Here is a 21,320-nt window from a genome sequence, read left to right on the forward strand (position 1 = left end):
TCGTATACGAATGACACATAAGATAAATTACACATAAGCAAATTCAATAGATATATGAAGATTGTGTTTAGCCTTATGATCTGAGGCATTTTGGATTGACCGTTAGACAATGCCAATTTCATTTTAGCATCAAGGTTATGCTATTTGGAATCGTTCTTAAGAATGTGTCAATTTTTGTTCGAGCTAAAAAATGCGTAATTAACTGAAGACAAAAAAAAAGTCAAAAGTGTTAGACCTTTTATATTTAGCCAATTGTGAATGTTTAGACAGCGTCAGGGGTTTGTTGTTATATTTTCCATTTCCGATGTAGTAGAAAATGATTTTGTATTTTTCATTTGCGATAATACAACAATTGTTTCATATAATATTTCCTTTCGTTATACAAATCTTTTTTTGGTATAAGTTTGTTACAGTCATGAAAGTCATCCCAAAATAATTTTCGTTTAGTACGTACCATAAAATTGACCGGTTCTATACTAACCGGCTCGTACTAACCCGCGCGTTTACACCGGAGATTTGAATCATTTTTATGATTGTGGTTGGTTTGGTTTTAAAAATGTAGCGAGAGTTTAACCTCTCTGTTAGCTTCCTCTGTCTCCAGAAAGGATCAGACTCCAGTCCGTTGCCGCTTCGTGTGACATCAAGATATTCATCAATGAAAAATACCTAAAGTAAGAATGGCTTAAAGAGAGATTATAAAACTCTCCTCATTTGTAAATATATTAGAAAAATCTCGTGAACCAGCAGATGTAACACTAACAAAGATGATTCGGGAAACGAAAAAAAAATTACAACATGGAGTGTTGGGGTTACAAAGAAGCACACACATCAATTTACCAGTAACATACATTATATATAAATATGTATATATATATATATATATATATATATATATATTAAAACTCAGATTGCCATTGATATCTAGTGTAGCTGCCTCTAATGTCTCTTGCTCTCAAGTCACAAGAAGATGAAGCCGGACAGATCCAAAACCTTAGATTTCACGTGTGAGATCAGAAAGCTGCCCAACCTGATGCAGCTCCTGTTGATTTGGTCGGTCATGATCCCGTTGTTGAAGGGAGATTTGACGTTCGTTGCGCATCGAGACCGTAACCTTTTGTAATGTTATTATACTCCCTCGTTTTATTTAATTGATGTTTTACTTTCAAACTTAGTTGAAAACAAAAATATTAAATATCTTAAAAGACAAAAAAAAAACTCAATGAAATTTTTTATTTTGACAAAGAGATTGCTAAGCTGTAAATAAATTAAATTTTTACCATTTCCATTTCAATTTTAGATAAATTAACAATTGATTCTAATATATTTTTGTGAATTTAAGCAATTGTACAATGAAATAAAAAGGGTAGACACACATATTAATTCTATGTCAGTAACATATTACACCTTACTACGCCAAAAACACCAGCACAAATTTATTAAAAGTTTTATTCATTTCTTTGATAAAGTCATAGTATTATTACTACGCCAAAAACACCCTGTGGTATGTTGTGCTTTTTTGGATCCATGTCCTTCTTGATATATGTTTGTTTTGTATAGGAGGTGATACTGCAAGAGATAAATATGAAGAAGATATCCATGCTAACAATCAGACTAGTGTTTGGGGATCCTGGTGGAAAGACCATCAATGGGGCTATAAATGTTGCTAGAAAAACCCTTCGCAATAGTTACTTGACAGGATCTGCTGGAATTGAGGCTGCCCTTGATCTGATGAAGGCCAATATTGCTCGCAAAGAAGCCTCTGAAGGTTTGTGTTTGTTGAAATGATGTTTTCTCTGTTAACTCGCAACACTTGTAGTAATAAATTAAAATTTTTTTTTTTGGTAAAATAATAAATTAAATTTTTGTCAGTGAAACTTTCGTGAAAGTTCCTTCTCATTACATTATTAACTCGTAAATCTAAAAACATCACCATTCTTATAAATGAAGACTTTAGTCTAACGATCCCGTCTATCAAAGTGAGTATGAGGATTTACCAGAATGTCCATTAATCGTTGACATTCTCTCATTTGTGCAAACCAGATCTTATCAGGACTGAAGCCATTCTCCGCATTTGTACCCGCCGGATATGGTTCACGGAGGGATCTTGTAGACGGAGAGTTAACGCACCACGACAAAGTGTATGCTCGAATGTCTCCTCTTCTTCTTTCTCGAACTAAAGGCGTGTGTGTGCGTAGCTTTGACGTTCGTTGCGGACAGAGACCGTAACCTTTTGTAATATTATTATACTCCCTCGTTTTATGTCTAATTGATGTTTTACGAATTTCAAACTTAGTTGAAAACAAAAATATTGCATTTTTTTAAAAAAGAAATTTTATTTTGACTGTGAGATTTCTAAGCTGTAAATAAATCAAGTTTTTACCATTTTTCATTTCAGTTTTAGATGAAATTAACAATTGATTCTAATATAACTTTTTGTTAATTTAAGAAATTGTACAAAAAATAAAAAAGGAAGATAAACATATATATATTTGTTATTTATATTTATATTCAGTCAAAACACCAGCAAATTTTTTTAAAATTTTTTATTCTTTTCTTTGTGGGGCTTATTGAATCAATGATTATGATAGAATTTGAGATTTGAATAAATCCAAGAAAATCCAAGATTTGAGTAAATCCGAAAAAGATTTGTTACAAGTTTAAAGGTTTTTTGAAGAAAAAATTAATTTTTTAAAAAATATTTTAAATTTAAAACTTATTTAAAATAAAATTTTATTTTAAATTAATATAAATTGATATTTTGTCATTTTATGAAATATATAAAATAAATAAATAACTTTTAAAAATTGAAGTTTCAAATAATTTTTTATTTTTTCTTCATTTCAAATAGTTTGATTTACTTTTTAAAAATGTAAAGTAATTTTTTTATTTTTTAAAAAAAGTTTTAAATACTATCATATAAGGTGGTATTTCAATTCATTGTTTTGCCATTATAAATATCATCCAATCCCCCTCCCTCTCCACCAAATCCTATTTAATATATTTTATTGACAAAATCCAAAATTTCTGATAAGTTGGAATTTGAGAGAATTTATATAAATTACTAATCCAATAAACATGGATTTCATAGAGAATTAATAAATGCTAGATACAATAATAGGAGACTTGAAAGAAAAAAATATCTTCTCAAATCTTTGAAATAAGACTCTTTCGTCAATTTTATTATCTGAATCATTGAAATATTGTTGTTTTGCTGGAATGCACTTAAAGCACATCCATCCATCAGAATCCACCAAAGTTTCTAAAATAAAATAAAAATATTAATATTATAATCATTCATTTATTTTTCATTTTTCTAAAATCAAATAAATCATTTACTTTTCCTCACAGATTAACACATGTCCATTTAGTACATAGACAGTTTCCTAAAAGCTTTTAGTTAAGAACTTTTGCTTTTCTCTTTCCTAATTTTACTATTTTTTTTCTTTTTTTGTTAAATGTTTAGAACTCCACCAGATATTTCTGTCGGAGGTGCTCTTACACACCGCGTTTTCATGCTTTTTGATACAGTGGGCTTCGCATGGATCCCTTATACATTTTCCCTTTTTTGTTTTCCCATATACTATTACATACGTTTTTTTTCTTCCGAGCAGTCACCGTTTCTCCTGATAATTAAAACATAATCTTAGTTTTCATATTTAAAATAGATTTTTTTTTTTTTGTAAAATATATGTTTAGAGAGTTTTCTACATACTTGTAAAAGGAAAAAAAGAATTAAATGTCTAAACATCTTCTTTCTAAATCGTTGATTATTCTTGAAAAATCATTAAATTCAATATTATATAATTAGACATTCAATTTATATAGGTATATAAATTAATACAACATCTAATAAAATTTAATTTGGAACAATTATATAATATATTAATAAAAATATAAATGTAAATACAAATCGAGCAAAAGAATTGAGAGCATAAAGAAACCAATAAGAGAAGTTTTGAAATCAACTTTCATCTTCGATACTAAAAAGAGTGGTGTTTTAAAAAATAGAAAGACATTTATAGATGAATTCTAAATTGAAACATGTCTAATTTAAGCTATTTATATTTTCAAATTCTGATATGAAAGGATCAATTTTGACCAAAAAATTCATACCTCTATTTTTTTTAAATATAAAAATAAATAAATAAAATTAATAAAATTTATATCTAAAATTTAGAGTTTGGATGCAAAATTTATATCTAAAACCCAAATACTTAAATACATTTCAATATAAAACATAATTAGGCTTATTAGTTCTTATTATATATATAGCATTTTAATAATAAAATCACGCATTATCTTCAAAATTACAGTCACGTTTTTTTCACAAAACAGGTAAATCCTATATTTTTTACGAAAACTGTTAAATTATGCTTTTAGGCCAAAACCATGATGAAGTTTGGAATTTTTATTGTCAGGGTGTAGGGAACCCGCAGGCCGCACCTTGGACTTTGGGGCCTTGTGTTGTCTTGCCCGTCACGAAGTTGTTAAAGATCTAATTATGTACTTGATAGGAGCTAAGAATGGTCCATGTAGCTAGCGCTAAGATGTTAGAGCAACCCCATTCAGGGTTTCTAGCCTAGAGGTTCTAAAAATACATTTGTATGTATTTATATATCATATATGTGTATGTAATTGTGGGGTTCTAAGCTTTACGGGAAACGTAACCCAAAATATCTAGTTTCAGATACTTTGGGCTATGTTTTCCGCAAAGATTAGAACTCCGCAATTACATACACTTATATAATATATACATACATATAAATGTACTCTTAGATATCCTAAGCTAGAAACTATCAATGGAGTTGCTCTTAGAGTCACAAGCCACCTCCAGATGTGACCATCGTGGCTGAGACATGGACATGTTTGATGACTTATTCATCTTACATATAAATGATACAAAGTATTTCTTGGAATGATTGGTTGGCTCATTATCGGGGTAACTTGAATTTTTGGAAATGTCGACTTACCTTCAGCCGAGAAGAAGGGACTCTAGTGTTTCAAGGAAAAAAGGAGTTTTAACATTATGATATTATCAGCCTGAGAAAATGATCAACAAGAGATGTAAAACATTTTTGGTGACCATCATGGTTGGGGGTTGCGGAGAATGAAGTTGTGTTGAACAGAATTTCAGTGTTGATGAAAAGGCGATGGAAGCATGAGATTTTCTCGAAGTTAAGCAAGTGAAGTTTTTGGAAAAATTAGATTGGGTTCTTGGATCATGAGTGTCTGAGGAAAAAGTTGTGGGAGACCACGAGAAGGTCGAAGTTGGACCAAAATACTGATAATGAAGTTGAATATGACCGAGCAGGAAGGATAAGTAAGGGACAGGTAAAGTTTTTGATTGTTTTCTTTTCTAATTGCCTTCTCATAGCACATGAGCGGCTTCTGGTATGTTGTGCTTTTTTGGATCCATGTCCTTCTTAATACATGTAATGATGTTGTTTCTGTTTACTCGCAACACTTGTAGTAATAAACTAAAATACTTGTCACTGAAACTTATGTGAAAGTCCCTCTTATTACATCATTAACTCGAAAATCTAAAGACATCAAAGAAACAAAGACAAAAGCTTAAGAGCTTAGTGTCATAGCCAACATTGTCTCTTGCTGACTAAACTTGACCCGCTTGGCTTCTTCCTCGGTCACTCCATACGCCGCTTTGATCACATCCACGGGAACCGCTCTCAAGTACGATGTTCCACCGCTGAGTGTGTTCATGTAAGCATTGTCGTTCGTCTTGAACGCTATCCACTCGAACCCTGTTTCACCAGCGGTTTTGACAACCGCAAAGCCTTGTGGAACCACAAGAAGCTCTCCTTGTTGCACTTATGCATTGAACACGAACTGACCGTTGTCGTCAACTACTTGTATCTTGGCTTGACCGCCTGTAACGTATAGCACGGTGTGTGCGTTTGCGGTCCAATGCGGCAACATCATTCCTCCCTATCTCCACAAAAAAAAAATCATTACATTAACACATATTATGAGGCAACAGAACTCTTAAAAAAACTAAAAAACTAATGGTATAATTTTCATACTAATGAGTAACCTGAATACTAATACAAGAAATATCATCACATTAATTAACACATATATGATTCAACAAAACTTTAAAAATTGCTTACTAACACTCTAGAATTAATGAACCTAACCAAACACTTACGCTGTAGAGAACGCCTCTAATGGCGTTAAGCCTTACTAAACGTGGAACAGGGAGATTGAGGCTGTTAAGAGTGCTGATTCTGCCAGCTCGTGTGCTGAAAAAGTCGCTACGTTCTGGATCGTCTATGTTCTCGTGAATCCTCGCCGTGCAATGCGTCTCTTCGATGCCTACCATAAAGGTAGTTATGTAAAATGATATTATTAAAAAACATTTTTAATAAATACATAATTTCAAAACAGTTTAATTTAAAAACATGATCATTTACACTAACTAATACACAACTCGTTAAGCAAACTAGGGTCGGCCCGGGGTACGCCTGAGATTTTTGTTTAAATTTAAATATTGATTATATATTTAGTATGTTTATTTTATTTATAATATTATAATCTATTATAAAAAAAATATAGTAGCCAAACAATTATAAAATCATTTTAAATTATTCACTGTTTTGTTTTACGTATTTCAAAAATTTTACTATCCATTTTTTGTTATTAGAAATTATATATAAGGTGATGAATAAAATAAACAAAAATATTTTTTAGTTATAGTGTTTAATTGGTTGAACTGTATAAATATTTCATTTCACTTAAATCTGTTTATGAATTTTGTTTCCAATTAGTATCCAAATAGTTTAATGAATTCTGTTTATGAATTTTTTCTCAACGATTAAAAGCGTTTAAGTACGAACCCGAATACAATATAAGAACTCGAAAACCTTGTCTTGAAGGATCCATGAAGGTACACGAAACATTTTACTCAGTTTTTTTTCTGCTAAAGCTTAGTAATAGACATTTCTATACCTTTTTCATCTTCAAGAAGAGTTGCCAACGCCATAACCTTACGATCTTTTTCATGAGCTGTGGTTGAGAGGTTCAAAAATGAAAAAAAAAAAGCAAGCATTATTTTTATATGAGCTTCTTTCCGAGTTTCATCCTCCGATAACTATCTTGAACTTTTTTAGACATGAACATGGCATGGATCCGCACTCCAGATCTCTCGAGCGTTTCTTATACTTGTCACTGACTCGTCTTGCAGAAATATTCTTATGCTTCACCTGGAGGATGTTCCTCTGCTCGATCTTGGCTCACTTGGAGTCCTCTAGCAATATTATCTTCTGTCTCCATTGATTACTGCGTTCTCCAACACTCTTACAGACCAAATGATTTTCATGTACTGCCTCCTTGCTTGTAACCCACTGATAGCAGTCTACAAAAGAGATGAAAAAGAAACATGATTTAACAAACACATGGGTTGCAAGCTTCAGACAAAACTTATGACTCAAGTGTGACACACATTAAACCATATCACGACATACATGGATCCCGCGAGAACAGATATGGAAATTCTAATGGGATGAGACCATATATTTGACAATACTGTTCTCTGTAAGGTCGTGATGTAAGGAGCAGTATCTCTTCAGGTTTATGAGAAACAAACTAAGCAGGCTTTGTTCTTAAACATCACCAAGCACACTGCTCAATCAGAAAAGATAATAAGGCATATGAGGAGACCTAGAGCCCTCGCAAGAATAGAAGAAGTGAATCATTCTTAGAACTGAAGCTTGTTTCTTTTTAAGAATCTGCATCAGATTTCATAAAATAATCAGAGTAGGATGAAAGCAAAACCCTTAAAACGTATCGTCAAACTACCAAGACTTAAGGTACTAACGCTTCCAATCAAACGCTTACAAAATAATTACGCAGAGCCTTCTTAGATTTGAAGTAAAGCAAATGCTAATTGTATATCAAATCGATAGGAAAACTAACCTTTTTATAGATTAAGAGATACACCGCCTTGAAGAGGATAACTCTCATTCATTGCCAGATCGCGCTTGAAGTCGGTCTATGGAGTTAATTCGGCTGTTTAAAGCGATGAATCAAACCATCCTGACGGTTCAGATTTTTAGAACAGTAGACAAAACGACGCCATGGAAAACACGATCAGAGCTTCTAATTTATGATTCGTCTAATTCTTCATCACGAAATACCATTGTTGTTGAAGAGCTTCAGAGATCGATGAAGTACATGAACCCTAATTTAAGTTTCAATTAGATGATGATGAAAGAACGCTACCAGATCTCATGTGTCTTCATCGAGGCGGAGATGAAACTGACTAACTCAAATATCAAAACGCCGCGTCACACCGCTTTACAATTAGAGTAGTCTGAATTTAATGAACATCGTGTATTGATTGTTCTGCCACGTAGCGCGTCCAAAATCACTGATTTTCTGACCTAGAATCCTTGATGGCTTGATAAAATACGAATGCTCATCTCTATAATTTTATTTGACAAGTCAGTTTCTTATGTGTCGCACTCACGTTAACTCTCAAAGTGGTTGATTACACTGATATCCTTAATGAATTAAAAATATTATATTTAAATACTATTATAGAATTTTTATTTAGTTTTTTTAAAAAAAATTCCAAATAACATATATAATAAAAAGGAAACATTAAGGGTATCAAAGCAAATCTGAATTCTCAGTTTAAAGATTATTTAAAATAAATTTTAGTTTACCATTTAATAAATTTAAGGCATAAAATTATTTAGAATTTATAAAATATTTTAAATATTGTAAATATTGATATGTGTTCATGAGCTTCCAAAAATGTATCAATTACTTATATATGTAACTTCATATTGATCATCCCTTTATTTTCTGATATTTTGTTTTGAAAAAATCAACATATAATTTGATAAATATTATGAAACTACATGCACATTTTAATGATATATAAAATTAATTTGACTTTACTTAATTATAATAAAAATAATTATACTTCAGTTTGAATTTGAAAGAATATATATAATTTAATATACTCACAACATGAGTGACTCGACTAATCCAATTTATATCAAAAATCATATATTTAACTACAATAAAAATATATATTTTTTAATAATAATTTGTTTTACACATAACAAATGAAAATAAAATATTAACCAACTATTATAATTTAGTTCTTTTGTAAAATTTATATATATGCATGATATTGTAGAATATTATTGTATATTAATTTATGTAATTTGGAATCAGACACTTTAGTTTATTTTATATTTCATTCTAAGCACTATATATCTCAAGTTATACATAATCTTCCTCAAATATATTTACATATCTAAGACAACAAACAATGTAAATGCAAATAAGAAAATTAATCATAATTTTAATATATTTAAAATATAAAAAAATATAGTTGAATTGAGAGAAATAGATGGAATCTAATATACCCAAATGATAATTAAATCGACTATAAAAAACAACCAAAACGACTAGATATAACATATCGAAAAACATATGTCTAACTAAAGTAATATAATATTATTAATATAAATTATGCATACAAATTATAAATTAATTAAAAATTAAAAATAAGTAACAATCAATTATTATAATAAATATATATATTCCGTGCATGAGCACGGAAAAATCACCTAGTAAATCATATTTTAAAGACACAACTTTTAAAGTTGATTTAAAAAGCTAATATATATTTTAAATAAAAAGACACAACTTTTAAAGTTGATATTTTTAGAGTTTCTTGTTGGAAACACACATCTATAAATTGACAATTTTTAAAATCAACACATAACCTTTTAACTTAATTGAAATTCACAACCCTTTACAATTAATTGAAATTGTTGTTATTAGTAGATTGACAACAAATTCCAATAGTCGTCCAAAAAACAACAACAAATTCCAATATATTTTTTTTTGTTAGTTTACGCAATTGTACAAAAAAGAAAAAAGAAGACACACATATCAATAACATATCAATATTTGTTATTTATATTTGTATTGGGTAGTATAGTACACCTTATTATGCCAAAACACCAGAAACAATTTGTTAAAAATTTTATTCTTTTCTTTGACATAGTAGTATTATAAATATTATTTGATTTACACTATAGATAAAATAATCAGGGAGGACAATCATAAAAACATATGCATATTGGTATTTTGCCTGTACCCTGTCCGCAATGACCAGTCCCTGGTTTATGCCTCCTGACGCATTCTGCTTCACAGCTTTTGGGTTCACATGTTCTATCTTTGTTTTCTAAATTTTGACGACATGTCTCCTTACTTTTTCTTTTCTGAGCAATCGTTATTTCTCCTGTCATTATAATAATCAAAACATAATCTTAATTTTCATCTTTAAAATAGAAAATCATTTTTTGTAAAGCATATGTTTAGAGAGCTTTCTGAATATTTATACCAAAAAAACTGAAAATCTAAACATTTTCTTTCTTAACCATTGATTATTTTTATAAAATTATTAAACTCAATATTATAGAATTATACGTAAACTTTATGTAGGTATATTAAATAAACCACATGAAATAAAGTTTATTTTAGAATGCATATATAATATATTCATAAAGTCGTAAATGTAAGTACAAACCTAATAGAAGAATTGTGAGCATAAGAAAACCAATAAACCATGGTTTGAAAGCAACTTTCATCTTCGATAATGAAATAGTAGTGTTTTAAAAATTAGAAAGACAGAGCACTATATTTATAGATAAATCACAAATTGAAATATTTCCAATTTAAGCTATGTATATTTTAAAATTCCGATATTAAAGGATCTAGTTTGACCAAAAAAATTCACATCTCCAATTTTTTATTTACTCAATAAATAAAAAGATTTAAATTTTTTAAATTTATATCTAAAATTGTGGTGTTTGGATGTAAAATTTATACCTAAAAATCCAAATACTTAAATACCTTTCAGTACAAAACATAATTTGTTTTTATATTAATTCTTTTTACTACATAATATTTTAATAGTAAAATTACGTTTTCTCGTCAGAACAAAACAGTTGAATCACTTTCACGCCAAAAATCACGTTTTTGACAAAACGGTTGAATCACTTTCACGCCAAAATCGTGATGAAGTTGAAATTTTTATTGTCAGGGACCCTGGGAACCCACACCTTGGACTCGGGGTGAGGTGAGGTGTTGTTTTACGTGTCATGAAGTTGTCTCTGTTTCCTGAGCGGCTTCTGGTATGTTGTGCTTTTTGGATCCATGTCCTTAATACATGTAATGATGTTGACTCTGTTTACTCGCAACACTTGTAGTAATAAACTAAAATACTTGTCACTGAAACTTTTGTGAAAGTCCCTTCTTATTACATCATTAACTCGAAAATCTAAAAACATAATTGAAACAAAGACAAAAGCTTAAGAGCTTAGTGTCATAGCCAACATTGTCTCTTGCTGACTAAACTTGACCCGCTTGGCTTCTTCCTCGGTCACTCCATACGCCGCTTTGATCACATCCACGGGAACCGCTCTCAAGTACGATGTTCCACCGCTGAGTGTGTTCATGTAAGCATTGTCGTTCGTCTTGAACGCTATCCACTCGAACCCTGTTTCACCAGCGGTTTTGACAACCGCAAAGCCTTGTGGAACCACAAGAAGCTCTCCTTGTTGCACTTGCGCATTGAACACGGACTGACCGTTGTCGTCAACTACTTGTATCGTGGCTTGACCGCCTGTAACGTATAGCACCGTGTGTGCGTTTGCGGTCCAATGCGGCAACATCATTCCTCCCTATCTCCACAAAAAAAAAACCATTACATTAACACATATTATGAGGCAACAGAACTCTAAAAAAAACTAAAAAACTTAATGGTATAATTTTCATACTAATGAGTAACCTGAATACTAATACAAGAAATATCATTACATTAACACATATTATGAGGCAACAGAACTCTAAAAAAAACTAAAAAACTTAATGGTATAATTTTCATACTAATGAGTAACCTGAATACTAATACAAGAAATATCATTACATTAACACATATATATCATGATTCAACAAAACTTTAAAGGAAAATGTAAACTAATTAACACTCTATAATTAATGGACCTAACCAAACACTTACGCTGTAGAGAACGCCTCTAATGGCGTTAAGCCTTACTAAACGTAGGACAGGGAGATTGAGGCTGTTAAGAGTGCTGATTCTGCCAGCTCGTGTACTGAAAAAGTCGCTACGTTCTGGATCGTCTATATTCTCGTGCAGCCTCGCCGTGCAATACGTCTCTTCAATGCCATTACCATTCCCATCTTGTTGCCATTGACGTGACGGGGAGCTGATGAAATGTAGCGGACCGTTTGCTCGGACTATGTTTCCTCTGTTGTCTTTCTGGTTCTGTAGTTTCTTAGCTGTCTCGATGTCGATCTTGAATGCTTCTGCGATTATGTTCGGGTCGATACCGCTGAAAGCGTTTTTGCCTGATGGCCAAGTCAGTGGTTGTTGTTGTTGTTTTTGCGTCCTACTCCCTGCTATTTGGAACATCTACAAATGTGTGGTTCATATGATTTATTATTGTAGTAACCATATTGATAGCATGCAATGAAAAATTTAGAGTTTCTTGAATAGTTACCCTAGGGACTTGGTCAAGCTGGTTTTCTCTGTTGGTAACATCAAGAACGATCACGATGACGACGTCGGAATTGCCGCGGTTGTACCACCACTGTGAAACGCCGGCAAGCGAAGCAAACACATCTCCTCGCCGGAAATCCTCCAGCTTCTGGTGCATGTCCTCAAAACGTCGATGCATGTCTCCTCCTACTCCTCCTCCAGCTTCTTCATAAGTCTCAGGACAGCCAGAAGCAATTGTCCCCATCACTCCTTCTCCTGTAAACAATAATTAAAAAAAAAAAACTAAACTCTATTAATTTTCCTCACAAGAATAATTTATACTAGAAGAAATACCTTGGACAACGTAAGCGAGGGAAGGTGGGCTAAAGAAAGAGGGCAAGAAAATGGAATTGGCTTGAAGAGTGATGCGAGCTACGGTCACACCAGCGCACTGGAGCTCGTTGCTTGTGTGATCCCATACTTCCATCTGCCCGGCTTCGAACTTAGTCGCATGAGCCGGGCTGAGGCTGTTGATCTGGCTGAAATGGCATGCGTTGGGCAACGGAAGCTCTCGCTGGCGTGCTTCGCTTCCGTGGAAGAGGAGTAGAAGTGAGAGTGTGGCGATGGAGAGAAGAGAAAATATAAGCTTATGCATTTTTTTTTCTCTCTTTACTTTGTATAAGAGACTTGAGTAGGAAGATGGTTTTTAAAGGAGGTGGTTGATGTTTTACTACGGTTGCATTGCATTTGCACTCAAACAGTATATATTTAAAGCTCTTACTAGTATATATTTTTGAATTTAGATTATGAGTAGATTTAATTATTATGAAATTTCTTTCTCAAAGTAAATTTAAGTTTGTATTTTTGAGTAAAATAGTATGGTAGCACATATATCTTAAGCTAACGTACAACGTAGGATCGTAAATTAATCAATTTATTCAAGGTTAAAAATGGATACTCAAATACTGACACATTGTGACATGAAGAGCCACAGGAGTCGCATTGCATGGCAATGTCACAGTTTGCATTTTAACACATCATATTGTCATATATGCCAAGTGTCCACACGCACATTCAATGTATATGAAATGAAATTAAGAACATATATATGCCTTACTTATTAGAATTAATAAGAAATCTTCTATGCTCAATTTATCAAATTATACAAGATAGAAAGATGAGTTAAAATCGTTTTTTTCAAATAGTTTTTTTAATTGGACGTTGAAACAAAATTACAACCCAATTGACATAAAGTTATAATCTTCTTGATTACCAAAAAAAAAAAGGTTATAATCTTCAAACCATGTGTATCTGTTTTTTTTACTGCTGGAGTTAAAAAAAACTCATGCTGACACTCACATGTGTCTGTGACAAAAAGAAAAGACTAAATTATATAATGGGCCTAATGCAGCATACGTTTATTAATGGGCCTGGGCGATTCGACCCGAATTAACCAGAAGATAGATATAGTTTATGATATATCAGGAGTTTATTCGTCGTTTTGTCAATTGTCAATTCTCAATTCTAAAACCCTAAGCTTCGCCGATCATCTCCGATCCTTTCCTAAACCCAGAGCTGAGCTAAGGTGCCTTTGTCTCTCTCTCTAGCTCCTCCATTTTTACTGTGTTTAATGGTGCTCTCTGTTTGGGTGCCGATAAAACTTTTACGATGTGCCTGATCGTTGTTCAGTTTGATAAATCCTTGCGTGATTTTAGGCATAGATCGTCGATCTATTTCTCGTTTCAAAGGCTTACTCGTTGTATTTTGTTCGTTTGAATCGATCCGTGGTAAACTGATTTAACTCGATAATGGTCAAAGGCTCGATCGATTTGAGCATTCAGTTTCTGGAATTTTTTTATATGTGATCGTTTCGAGTTCACGTTTTCTATTGCTGCGTTGAGGTTATTGGATATTTGGAGAAGGATTCGATCTCAGAAACGTTGGTTTGTTGTTTCATGTAAACTGTTTCTCTTTGTGTAATCTCATTGCCGTGTTGATTGTTTGTTGTAGATCTTAAAGAAATGAGTTTCAAGAAAGTGCCCAACGTCCCTGGATCTCCTGCTCTCTCTGCCCTTCTTAAGGTCAGCGTTATCGGTGGCCTCGGTGTCTACGCCATTAGCAATAGCTTGTACAATGTCGAGGGTGGTCACCGTGCTGTCATGTTCAACCGATTAACTGGTGTCAAGGAAAAGGTTTTGTATTATTCCTCCAACGAACACATTAGTCTATTAATAGTTACTTTGGAAAAAAAATGTGAGTTTTTTACTCTCGGATTTGGATTTTTAAGGTTTACCCGGAAGGAACGCATTTCATGTTGCCGTGGTTTGAGAGGCCAATCATCTATGACGTCCGTGCACGACCCTATCTTGTGGAGAGCACCACCGGTAGTCATGACCTTCAGATGGTATGCGTTCTGTTGTTTCTTGTTGCGTTCTGTTGTGTTTTTGTAATATTATACATGCCATGCTTTAGTTTCAAATGCTGTTCTGGATCATGCTAGACATTCCTTCTTTTGAGCTTATGCTGAGATTCTTAAATGCAGCATGAGGACAATGTTTTTAAGTTTAGATATATGGTTTTATGACAATGGAGCTGTAGAATATGTTTCATTTGCCCTGTTAGCATATTATGTGATTAGTGTATATCCCTTATATGATCTGTGTGAGTGTATGGATAATGGTTTTGAAAAGAGATGGGAAAAAAAATCTGATTATATATCTTCTCATTCTCCTTTGTTTCTATCTATCGGAGTTTGGGGCTATGAGACGACAAATCATATCATGCTTTCTTTAGGAAGAGATTACATTAAAGCTGGAACAGAAAATAACTTGGTGTTGCTGTGTGTCTGATATTTTTCTTTGTTGTTGCTCAGGTGAAAATTGGACTCAGGGTTCTCACACGTCCCATGGGTGACCGTTTGCCTCATATTTACCGAACCCTAGGCGAGAATTACAGTGAAAGGGTTCTTCCTTCCATCATCCATGAAACTCTAAAAGCTATAGTAGCTCAGTACAATGCAAGCCAGCTCATCACTCAGAGAGAGGTATATATCTCAACATTCTTCTTCTGCAATCTTTTCAACCTCTTGTTCGTAATGGTAAGACTGTTTCTTACTCTCCTGTAGGCTGTGAGCAGAGAGATACGCAAAATTTTGACAGAGAGAGCTTCCAACTTCGACATTGCTCTCGATGATGTCTCCATCACGACTCTCACGTTTGGCAAAGAGTTCACCGCAGCAATCGAAGCTAAACAAGTGGCTGCACAGGAAGCTGAGCGTGCTAAGTTCATCGTGGAGAAAGCAGAGCAAGACAAGAGAAGTGCGGTTATCCGTGCACAGGTAAATGATTGTTGATCTTTAAATAATCACAGAGATACGTTTCTCTGCTAAATGATTAGGTGTGTGTGTGTTTGATTATTTGTGCAGGGAGAAGCTAAAAGTGCTCAACTTATCGGACAAGCTATAGCAAACAATCAGGCATTCATAACTCTGAGAAAGATTGAAGCTGCGAGAGAGATTGCTCAGACCATTGCACAATCGGCTAACAAGGTGTACCTGAGCTCCAACGATCTCTTACTTAACCTTCAAGAGATGAACTTGGAGCCTAGCCCCAACAAGTAAAAGAACGATATAGTAAGTTCCATCGTGCTAGGTCTGAAAATACTATAAGTATTTGGATTGCCTTTGGTCAGTGGAACTGTTTGTTAATGTTTTGTCGGATATTTGATGAAGTTGCATTAAAATTTAATAAATAAAAATAATATTCGTATTCGTATTATTAGCTTCATTTTGACCCTGAGAATGGAACAACAAAACATTCGTTATGGCCCTAAAAATTCAAGCAGTGGTCTTCAAGTTGTCCAAATATATATAAATCATCTAATTTTTAGATTATAAATATTTTTAACTTCATAAGCCTTAGGATCAGCCTTGCATATATTCTCTAATCAAATTCTCTCGTTTATTCATGATAGAATATAGAATATATTTAAAAAATGTTTGAAATTTTGATTTACAAAATATACTACTTGGATAGCTGTAGTAAGATAAATACATGATTTAGTATGATATATATTGGATAAGAATGTCCTGGTTTTCCTAATATTTTTTTTTTCTTTTTTTTTTTGCTAAAAGGTAAATATCATTAAAATGAAGGTTCAGATTTTACAAAATAAGATCTAAGATTTGTTACACCTTGGCAAAAAAAAGGAAAAAACAAGGTAGTAACAAGGAAGGATTGCCAAAATTTCATCTCATCTCAACGCATCTACTTTGCCATTAGATCGAGAAAATGCTTCCTCCTTCTTCTAGCCGTAATTGTATTTTGCATCTCCTTGTCAATATTTCTGAAGATCGCTTCTGGCGGTAATACAATGCGGTTGTGCAAGACATTATTTCTTTGCTTATAGAGATGATATAAGATGGATTGAGCCGCTAACTTCCTTAGCAAAGAAGGAGCCGATGGAGAATTGCTTCTGATCCATGCTTAAGATTATTTATAAATAAAAATAATCTTAAGAATATTTATAAAAATATTTTTTTATAAATAAAAATATTTTCCGTTTGTTCTTTGCTGGTTGCCAACGTTATCTACCTATAGAAAAGATTTGCATTGGAGAGAAAATAATATAAATGAATACGTAGTATAAGATTTGTGTGAGCATAGCAACATGGGCCCTTTATATTTAATGACGCCATGCCGGCGCCACCATGATACAGACGTCTTTTTCTTTCTTGTTTTACCGGTAAGGAAGGAGTTTTATGGGGGTGACGAGAGCCCGGTAAAACTTTCTGGTTACGTCAAATTAAAAACATTGTTTTAAAAAAAAAATTGACCAAGTAAAACTCTTATCTGATGTCTTATTACCGACGGCTGCTTCTTTATGATGTCATCTATTATTAAGTTAATAAACTTAACCAGCGTAGCTGGCCCAGATGGTCTTGAGGGGAAATAAAAAACCCCAATACGGAACACGCGAGTTCAATGCGCTGGCCAGGCAATTGGGGTATCTAATTCCCCATAGTACCAAATGGTCCGCCTCGCGGGGTTGGCCCCTGGGGTGGAAGTCCCTCCAGGTTGATAAAAAAAAAAAAAAAAAAGGTTAATAAACTAAAGTAGCTGGGAACGAGAAAAGTTTAATAAAAAATTCAAAACTACACGCGTTGTAATTTAAGTAAAGAGACACGACGTGCTGTTTCGTAAAGTTAAAGGAAAACGTCATGCCGTTTTATTGCGGTGAGAATCTTCTGTCTTGTTTTTTTTTTTTTTTTTGACTGAAGGCATTCTTCTGTCTTGTTTCGTTTCTACTTGTTAGATTTTTCCACAAATCGCGACGTCATCAGCTTTTGCGGGGTTCGTGCGATGTATTTTTCTTTGCAGATAACTTTCAAGTTTCAACTAGAATATATGATTTCTTTTTTCTTAATGTTAGAGCAAACAAGTCATCGTCATGACGTAAAGAAGATGATCTTAAAATCTAATGGTCCATACAATTTATTTGCATTTATCCATAAGCGTAATCATACGAAGACAATTTTAACTATGACCTAAGTCTAAAGACTAAAACCAATAAATAAATCTCCTGACATCAGCCTTGTCGTAAGCCATTTACTATGCCGTCGTCGTCAACTGATTTTAGAAAAAAATTTATCCAAGTTTTTTTTGACTAAAGTGATTTATCTAAGTTACAAATTACAATAGGTTAAACATGACATTACCTTAAGATAATAATAACCATGATACAGTAGAACCTCTATAAATTAATACTCAATAAATTAATAATCTTTATAAATTAATAAATTTTATCGGTCCCAACTTAGGCTGATGGTTCAAAATTTAACACAAATCGATAAAATAATAAGATAATAATTTTTTAAAAAATTCTGTGTAAATATATGGTCCTATTAAAATTATAAATTAATATTACTATTTTGTTTGTTTTATATTCTCAATGGAATTATATTTATATTTTCTTAACATTTAATATATTTTTGATGAGATTTAGTATTATTATATCTAAAACTAAATTTAAGTTTTATGAAATATATATTATACACACCAAATAATAAAATAAAATAAATATAAATGTCAAATTTCATAAAATAACAATTAATGTCTATACACTAGAATCAAATACTTTTCCTACCTTAGAATAAATATATCTTAAAATAGGAAATCTAAATAAGAAAACTTTTATAAATTAATATTTCTATAAATTAATAAAATTTCAAAGCAATATTATTAATTAATAGAGGTTCTACAATACTTAAAAATTGAGTTGTCTCACTCTAGTTCCGACATTAATGAGTTAATTATTTTCTCTTAACTAAAACAATGTTTTAAAAATATTTGGATGATCTACACTCTACATTAATGAAATGATTACAAGTATAGTCATAGATATGTATTTTAGATACGGTGACGTTGCTTCGGATATGATGAGAATACGATTTATACACGCTTACGTTAAGTTGACCCCAAAACGAAATGCTCTAAAAAATTCTCTATATAAATTCTCTAATCCAATCTCTTACCAATCCAACCCAACTAAAGAAGACTCTCTCTCCTCTCTCTCCTCCCTTCTCTCTCATACAACAATTATGCAAAAAGCAGTAAGACCATACGAGTCATCGTGGACGAAGACCATACCGGGGAATAGCATTTTCCGTCCAGAGAATGAAGATAAACCATCATCATCCTTATCATGGTTAACATCATCACCACAAAAACCATCATCTTTAAGCATCAAGAAACCAAACAACGTATTGGTGATGGAGAATGCTGCGGTAGTGTTTGCCAGGAAAGGTTGTTGTATGGGACATGTAGCCAAACGGTTGTTACTGACACATGGAGTGAACCCATTGGTAGTTGAGATTGATGAAGGAGACAACAACGGTGACAATATCATCATGAGTGAGCTGGGTAATAACGTGATTAGTAAAGAGAAATTACCAGTCATGTTCATTGGAGGGAAGTTGTTTGGAGGATTAGAGAATCTGATGGCTGCTCATATTAATGGTGATTTAGGACCTACTCTCAGACGAGCTGGGGCTTTATGGCTTTGATTCATCATTGCAATTCTCATATAAAAGTTTATTTAGTTGCCTTTTGATTTTTTTTTTTCTCTTTGTTGCATTTGCTTGTTGATATTGTATGCAATTTTTTAAACCTATGTGAATTTGTGATTGGTTGTTATGTGATTGGTTTGATCATAAACAACAAGAAAAATATATAGAAAGAACAGAAATATATTTTCTTGTACTTTTTTTTTGCCAAAATGTGAATTTCATATAAATATGAGAAGGGTTTGTAAATTTACAAAAAGGGGGGAAAACTATGCTAAGTTAGCTAAGGCAAAAAATAAACAGAGCTAAGTTAGCGGCAAAACTTCCTAAAATAGATAGATAGCTACTCAAATCTGAACCATTCCTGCATCAGGGGTTGGAATAGATCAGTCTTCCTTCTTCCTAGAATTGCATCCCGGATGATGCGGTCAATCCTCTTGAAGATAACCTCAGGCGACTGAGACACTCCATCATGCAGCCGCTTGTTTCTCTCCATCCAAATCGTTGATATGGTGACCTGAGCAACCATGCGCTTGAGCGTTAAGCTCACCACCGTGTCTTGCAAACTCATCCATTCCGAGAAGGCAGTCCAAGTGTGGAACCCCCAATGGGAATATCCAAGACGAAACAGGACAGATGCCCAAATTGCTTCACTCACCTCGCACTGCAGGAACAAATGGTCCCTACTTTCATCTAGCAAGCTACATAGACAGCAAGATGAGGGGATGTTCATGCCCCAATCAACCAGTCTCGATCTTGTAGGTAAACGATCCTGAAACGCTACCCAAGTTGTGAAAGCGTGTCTAGGGATGTGACCTTTGAACCAAATGTTCATAGTCCAGGTCTGCTCCAAGGCTCTGTTTCTCACCATACTCCAAGTTTTTCTAGTGGAGAAGTTCTGTATCTCAGTTCCATCTATCTCCCACACATAAGAGTCTTCAATGGAGCTTAGTGAGGGGAGAGGAATGGTGGTGAGATGTGTGTGAAGCTCTTCTGCAGCCGGAGATCGAGCTCCTCTAAGGAGCCATCCATTTATGTTACACGCCTGCGCAACTGAAGCTAGCTCGTGTATTTGCAGTTTTCTTGTACTTAATAACTCTTGAAATATGTATTTGTGTATAGTAATATCAACAAGTCAACTCTTTCCAAAATTGAAAGTCAAAACTCATCATAGTGTTTGGCTTTTCCATATTAAATCTGCGGTTTTCTGCTTTGGTTTCACCAAGATTCGAAGAAATGATCATCGAGCATACTTCATCTCGTGAAGCTTTTAAAATATGGTTTTGCTGAGTCGGTGTGATTCTTGAGCGAAGACTTGAGAACTATGATTTTAATAATTTGTTCTTTAACCTTAGTTAAAGCCTCACCATTTGATTTTTTTTTGGGTTGAAACAGCCTCGTTGTGAAAGCAATCTTGACAACAATTACACTCAAAAGTTAGGCCTCCACAGCCCATTCTTTGACAATTTAATGGATTAATAATATGTGACCCTAATTTTGAGAAAAATTATGGGCCAATATAAGCTAAGCCGATTGATTTGTGAACATATCCATCGCGGACTGATCGTCTATTGATAATTCTCTGTCTGTTTCTGACGAATAATTCAATTTCTATGTAAAAAAGTGAAGAAACGTACACATTTTTCTTAGAACTTTCTTGACACGTGTAGATCCTGTCTCATCATATATTTAGCATGTGCATATATACCTTTTCTT

The 21,320-nt window shown here is 33.1% G+C and overlaps 5 protein-coding genes across 5 annotated transcripts; 2 read left to right on the plus strand and 3 right to left on the minus strand.

Moving 5' to 3' along the window:
• Positions 1-5,571: 5,571 nt before the first annotated feature.
• LOC106309419 (12S seed storage protein CRD-like) lies at positions 5,572-7,287 on the minus strand. The gene is made up of 5 exons (XM_013746443.1): positions 7,218-7,287; positions 6,964-7,020; positions 6,164-6,330; positions 5,850-5,943; positions 5,572-5,792 (listed from the first exon to the last, which is right to left on the minus strand). Exons 1-5 carry the CDS (start codon positions 7,285-7,287, stop codon positions 5,572-5,574), a joined length of 609 nt encoding a protein of 202 aa, XP_013601897.1.
• A 4,064-nt stretch (positions 7,288-11,351) lies between these two features.
• Positions 11,352-13,196, minus strand: LOC106311229 (12S seed storage protein CRD). The gene is made up of 4 exons (XM_013748443.1): positions 12,896-13,196; positions 12,564-12,817; positions 12,062-12,475; positions 11,352-11,723 (listed from the first exon to the last, which is right to left on the minus strand). Exons 1-4 carry the CDS (start codon positions 13,194-13,196, stop codon positions 11,352-11,354), a joined length of 1,341 nt encoding a protein of 446 aa, XP_013603897.1.
• An 840-nt stretch (positions 13,197-14,036) lies between these two features.
• LOC106309501 (prohibitin-2, mitochondrial-like) lies at positions 14,037-16,310 on the plus strand. Its single transcript, XM_013746538.1, has 6 exons — positions 14,037-14,126; positions 14,552-14,733; positions 14,829-14,945; positions 15,414-15,584; positions 15,666-15,878; positions 15,966-16,310. The coding sequence occupies exons 2-6, from the start codon at positions 14,563-14,565 to the stop codon at positions 16,158-16,160; spliced, it is 867 nt and encodes a 288-aa protein (XP_013601992.1). The 5' UTR covers positions 14,037-14,126; positions 14,552-14,562; the 3' UTR covers positions 16,161-16,310.
• Positions 16,311-19,089: 2,779 nt separating this feature from the next.
• Positions 19,090-19,734, plus strand: LOC106310408 (monothiol glutaredoxin-S13-like). The gene has a single exon (XM_013747643.1). The coding sequence runs from the start codon at positions 19,140-19,142 to the stop codon at positions 19,602-19,604; it is 465 nt and encodes a 154-aa protein (XP_013603097.1). The 5' UTR covers positions 19,090-19,139; the 3' UTR covers positions 19,605-19,734.
• A 213-nt stretch (positions 19,735-19,947) lies between these two features.
• On the minus strand, positions 19,948-20,475 carry LOC106309420. Its single transcript, XM_013746446.1, has one exon. The coding sequence runs from the start codon at positions 20,473-20,475 to the stop codon at positions 19,948-19,950; it is 528 nt and encodes a 175-aa protein (XP_013601900.1).
• Positions 20,476-21,320: the final 845 nt, after the last annotated feature.

Source organism: Brassica oleracea, chromosome C8, assembly GCF_000695525.1.
Source record: "Brassica oleracea var. oleracea cultivar TO1000 chromosome C8, BOL, whole genome shotgun sequence".
Lineage (NCBI taxonomy): Eukaryota > Viridiplantae > Streptophyta > Magnoliopsida > Brassicales > Brassicaceae > Brassica > Brassica oleracea.

Excerpts from the sequence above, each read along its gene's own strand:
- LOC106309419 (XM_013746443.1), bottom strand. The coding sequence starts at position 7,287 with ATGGAGACAGAAGATAATATTGCTAGAGGACTCCAAGTGAGCCAAGAT. Across the intron at positions 7,021-7,217 it reads AGCAGAGGAACATCCTCCAG|CTCATGAAAAAGATCGTAAG; the intron begins GTGAAGCATAAG and ends TCTCAACCACAG. Across the intron at positions 5,793-5,849 it reads ACAAGTAGTTGACGACAACG|GCTTTGCGGTTGTCAAAACC; the intron begins GTCAGTTCGTGT and ends TGGTTCCACAAG.
- LOC106311229 (XM_013748443.1), bottom strand. The coding sequence starts at position 13,196 with ATGCATAAGCTTATATTTTCTCTTCTCTCCATCGCCACACTCTCACTT. Across the intron at positions 12,476-12,563 it reads AGCTTGACCAAGTCCCTAGG|ATGTTCCAAATAGCAGGGAG; the intron begins GTAACTATTCAA and ends ACACATTTGTAG. Across the intron at positions 11,724-12,061 it reads TTAGAGGCGTTCTCTACAGC|GGAGGAATGATGTTGCCGCA; the intron begins GTAAGTGTTTGG and ends TTGTGGAGATAG.
- LOC106309501 (XM_013746538.1), top strand. The coding sequence starts at position 14,563 with ATGAGTTTCAAGAAAGTGCCCAACGTCCCTGGATCTCCTGCTCTCTCT. Across the intron at positions 14,734-14,828 it reads TAACTGGTGTCAAGGAAAAG|GTTTACCCGGAAGGAACGCA; the intron begins GTTTTGTATTAT and ends TGGATTTTTAAG. Across the intron at positions 14,946-15,413 it reads GTAGTCATGACCTTCAGATG|GTGAAAATTGGACTCAGGGT; the intron begins GTATGCGTTCTG and ends GTTGTTGCTCAG.
- LOC106310408 (XM_013747643.1), top strand. The coding sequence starts at position 19,140 with ATGCAAAAAGCAGTAAGACCATACGAGTCATCGTGGACGAAGACCATA.
- LOC106309420 (XM_013746446.1), bottom strand. The coding sequence starts at position 20,475 with ATGGTGAGAAACAGAGCCTTGGAGCAGACCTGGACTATGAACATTTGG.